Genomic DNA, 3,492 nt, shown 5'->3' with positions numbered 1-3,492 from the left:
AGGAGGAGGAGGCGGTGAGGAGGAGGAGGAGGAGGTGAGGAGGAGGAGGAGGCGGTGAGGAGGTGAGGAGGAGGAGGCGGTGAGGAGGAGGCGGTGAGGAGGAGGCGGCGGTGAGGAGGGAGGAGGAGGAGGCGGTGAGGAGGAGGAGGTGGTGAGGAGGAGGAGGCGGCGAGGAGGAGGAGGAGGCGGTGAGGAGGAGGCGGTGAGGAGGAGGCCGCGAGGAGGAGGTGAGGAGGAGGAGTCGGTGAATCAGTCAATCATGCCTGAAGCCACCGTCAAAGCGCCCAAGAAGGGCTCCAAGAAAGCCGTCAATAAGACCGCGACCAAGACCGGCAAGAAGAGGCAAGTCCAGGAAGGAGAGCTACGCCATCACGTGTACAAGGTGATGAAGAGGTCCACCGATGGCATCTCCTCAAGACCATGGGCATCATGAACTGCCGTGAACGACATCTGAGCGCATCGCCTGTGAGGCCGCTCGCCTGGCTCACTACAACAAGCGCCTCCACCATCACTTCCAGGATCCAGACCTGTCCGCCTGCTGCCCGGAGCTGGCGAAGCACGCGGTGTCTGAGGGAACCAAGGCCGTGACCACACCAGCCAAGTAAACCTGCTGGAGCCACCACCCTCAAAAAGGGGCACCGCTCCTGGAGGTACTGCAATACCAGGTCGATGCAAGGAGGTGAGGAGGAGGAGGCGGTGAGAAGGAGGAGGAGGCAGCGAGGAGGAGGAGGAGGCGGCGAGGAGGAGGCGGTGAGGAGGCGGCGAGGAGGAGGCGGCGAGGAGGAGGCGGTGAGGAGGAGGTGGTGAGGAGGAGGAGGCGGCGAGGAGGAAGAGGCGGTGAGGAGGAGGAGGAGGCGAGGAGGAGCATCTGCATCGTCGTGGGAGGCGTCACGGTTCATCCCAAGATTGTTTCTGTCTTGCTGGCCCAGGAGAGGAAGTCCCCTTCAGGGTCAGTAGGAGAATGAAGCCACGTGGCTTCATTCTCCTACTAGCGTCTCGCCGGCTCCACCTGCTGGTCTGGGGTCGCATTTTAGAATGCAGCCGGAGCTCCTCCTACTTGAGCTCCTCCTCCTTGAGCTCCTCCTACTTGAGTTCCTCCTCCCGGAGCTCCTCCTCCTTGAGCTCCTCCTACTTGAGCTCCTCCTCCCGGAGCTCCTCCTCCTTGAGCTGCTCTCTCGCCCTGCACAGTTCAGGTTGCTCTGCAGCTGCATGTTGCGTTCAGGGACCTCTTGTTTCCTCAACGCCCCCGGGTCCAACACGGGCCTCAAAGGTCAGCTCGGGGTCGAGGACGTCGGCTGGACTGCTGATGGGTAAACGGACCAATCAGGATGCAGATCGCAAACCAGCTGACTGAGTCTGACTCTTTGAGTAGGCGCTCCTCCTCCTCATTTCCTCCTCTTCTCCTCCTCATCCTCTCCTCCTCCTCATTTCCTCCTCATCCTCTCCTCCTCCTCATTTCCTCCTCTTCTCCTCCTCATCCTCTCCTCCTCATCATTTCCTCCTCTCCTCATCATTTCCTCCTCTCCTCCTCCTCCTCTCCTCATCATTTCCTCCTCCTCTCCTCATCATTTCCTCCTCTCCTCCTCATTTCCTCCTCTTCTCCTCCTCTCCTCATCATTTCCTCATCCTCCTCTCCTCCTCATTTCCTCCTCCTCTCATCATTTCCTCCCCCTCTCCTCATTTCCTCCTCCTCCTCCTCTCATTCTCCTCCTCCCGCCTCCTCATCTTCCCTCATCATTTCCTCCTCTTCTCCTCCTCATCCTCCTCTCCTCATCATTTCCTCCTCTCCTCCTCCTCATTTCCTCCTCTCCTCCTCCTCATTTCCTTCTCCCTCCTCATCTTCTCCTCATCATTTCCTCCTCCTCTCCTCCTCATCATTTCCTCCTCTTCTCATTCTCTCTCCTCCTCATCATTCCTCTCTCTCCTCTCATCCTCCTCATGTTTCCTCCTCTCCTCCTCCTCATTTCCTCCTCTTCTCCTCCTCTCCTCATTTCTCATCCTCCTCCTCACTGTTTTCTCCTCTCCTCTCATTTCTCCTCTTCTCCCTCTTCTCCTCCTCTCATCATTTCCTCCCCCTCTCCTCCTCATCATTTCCTCCTCTCCTCCTCCGTGAACACCTGCTGACCTCCTGGTGTCCTGAAGCCTTCACATGGTGGAATGTATATATATTTATATATACATATATATATAAAAATATATTTATATACATTTTAATTAGATATTTAAATTTAGAAAAACAATTCAATCGTCAAAATTATAATGAAATAAATAAATAAATATTTTGATTACTCAACGAGAAACTCATTTACTTTACCTTTACTCTCCCCCTCTCTCTCTCCCCCCTTCTCTCTCTCTCCCTCGCCTCCTCTCTCATCTCTCCCCTCTCTCTCTCTCCCCTTCTCTCTCCTCTCCTCGGCCCTCTCTCCTCTCTCATCTCTCTCTCCCCCCCTTCTCTCTCCCTCCCCCTCTCTCTCCCTCTCTCTCTCTCTCTCTCCCCTTCTCTCTCTCTCCTCTCTCTCCTCTCTCTCCCTCTCCCTCTCTCTCCCCTCTCTCTCCTCCCTCTCTCTCTCTCTCCCTCTCTCTCTCTCTCTCTCCCTCCCCTCGCTCCCTCTCTCTCATCTCTCTCCTCTCAATCTCTCTCCCCTTCTCTCCCTCTCTTCTCTCTCCTCCCTCTCCTCTCTCATCTCTTCTCCCCTCTCCCCCCTCTCTCTCTCTCTCTCATCTCTCTCTCCCCCCCCCCCCATTCTCTCTCTCTCTCTGCCTGTTGTTCTTCCTCTAAACATTCAACAGCTCACAGCTCTGGACAGATGCAGATCACCTCATTAACTCCGTAAACCCATAAACACATTCCCTTCTGCAGCACCCGGAGGAGGAGAGGAGGAGAGGAGGAGAGGAGGCGCAAGAGAAGGAAGAGGTGAAAAAGGAGAAAGACAGGAAGGAGGAAGAAAATAGAAATGATAAACATCTGCTGGATTGGCCGAGGAGAAGGAGGAGGTGGAGGGATGAGGTGAACAGTCCTGGTGAGAGGAGAGGAGGTGGAGGAGGAGGAGGGAGGGATGAGGAGGAGAGGGAGGAGGTGAATCCTGGTGAAGGGAGGAGGTGAATCCTGAGAGGTGAAGGGAGGAGGAGGAGGAGGAGGAATCCTGAGAGGTGAAGGGAGGAGGAGGGAGGAGGTGAATCCTGAGGTGAAGGGAGGAAGAGGAGGAGGTGAATCCTGAGAGGTGAAGGGAGGAGGAGGGAGGAGGTGAATCCTGAGGTGAAGGGAGGAAGAGGAGGAGGTGAATCCTGAGAGGTGAAGGGAGGAGGAGGGAGGAGGTGAATCCTGAGGTGAAGGGAGGAAGAGGAGGGGGTGAATCCTGAGAGGTGAAGGGAGGAGGAGGGAGGAGGTGAACCCTGAGAGGTGAAGGGAGGAGGAGGAAGAGGAGGGAGGTGAACTTGAGAGGTGAAGGGAGGAGGAGGAGGTGGAGGAGGAGGTAACCTGAGAGGTGAAAG

At 56.0% G+C, this 3,492-nt stretch overlaps 1 protein-coding gene across 1 annotated transcript; it reads left to right on the top strand.

Moving 5' to 3' along the window:
* The first annotated feature begins 259 nt into the window (after positions 1–259).
* Positions 260–605, top strand: LOC130191319 (histone H2B 1/2-like). The gene is made up of 2 exons (XM_056411013.1): positions 260–382; positions 471–605. Exons 1-2 carry the CDS (start codon positions 260–262, stop codon positions 603–605), a joined length of 258 nt encoding a protein of 85 aa, XP_056266988.1.
* The last annotated feature ends 2,887 nt before the right edge of the window (positions 606–3,492 follow it).

This window comes from Pseudoliparis swirei, unplaced genomic scaffold, assembly GCF_029220125.1.
Source record: "Pseudoliparis swirei isolate HS2019 ecotype Mariana Trench unplaced genomic scaffold, NWPU_hadal_v1 hadal_36, whole genome shotgun sequence".
NCBI lineage: Eukaryota > Metazoa > Chordata > Actinopteri > Perciformes > Liparidae > Pseudoliparis > Pseudoliparis swirei.
Note: the sequence above shows the minus strand (reverse complement) of the source record. Positions and strands in the feature narration are given on the sequence as shown.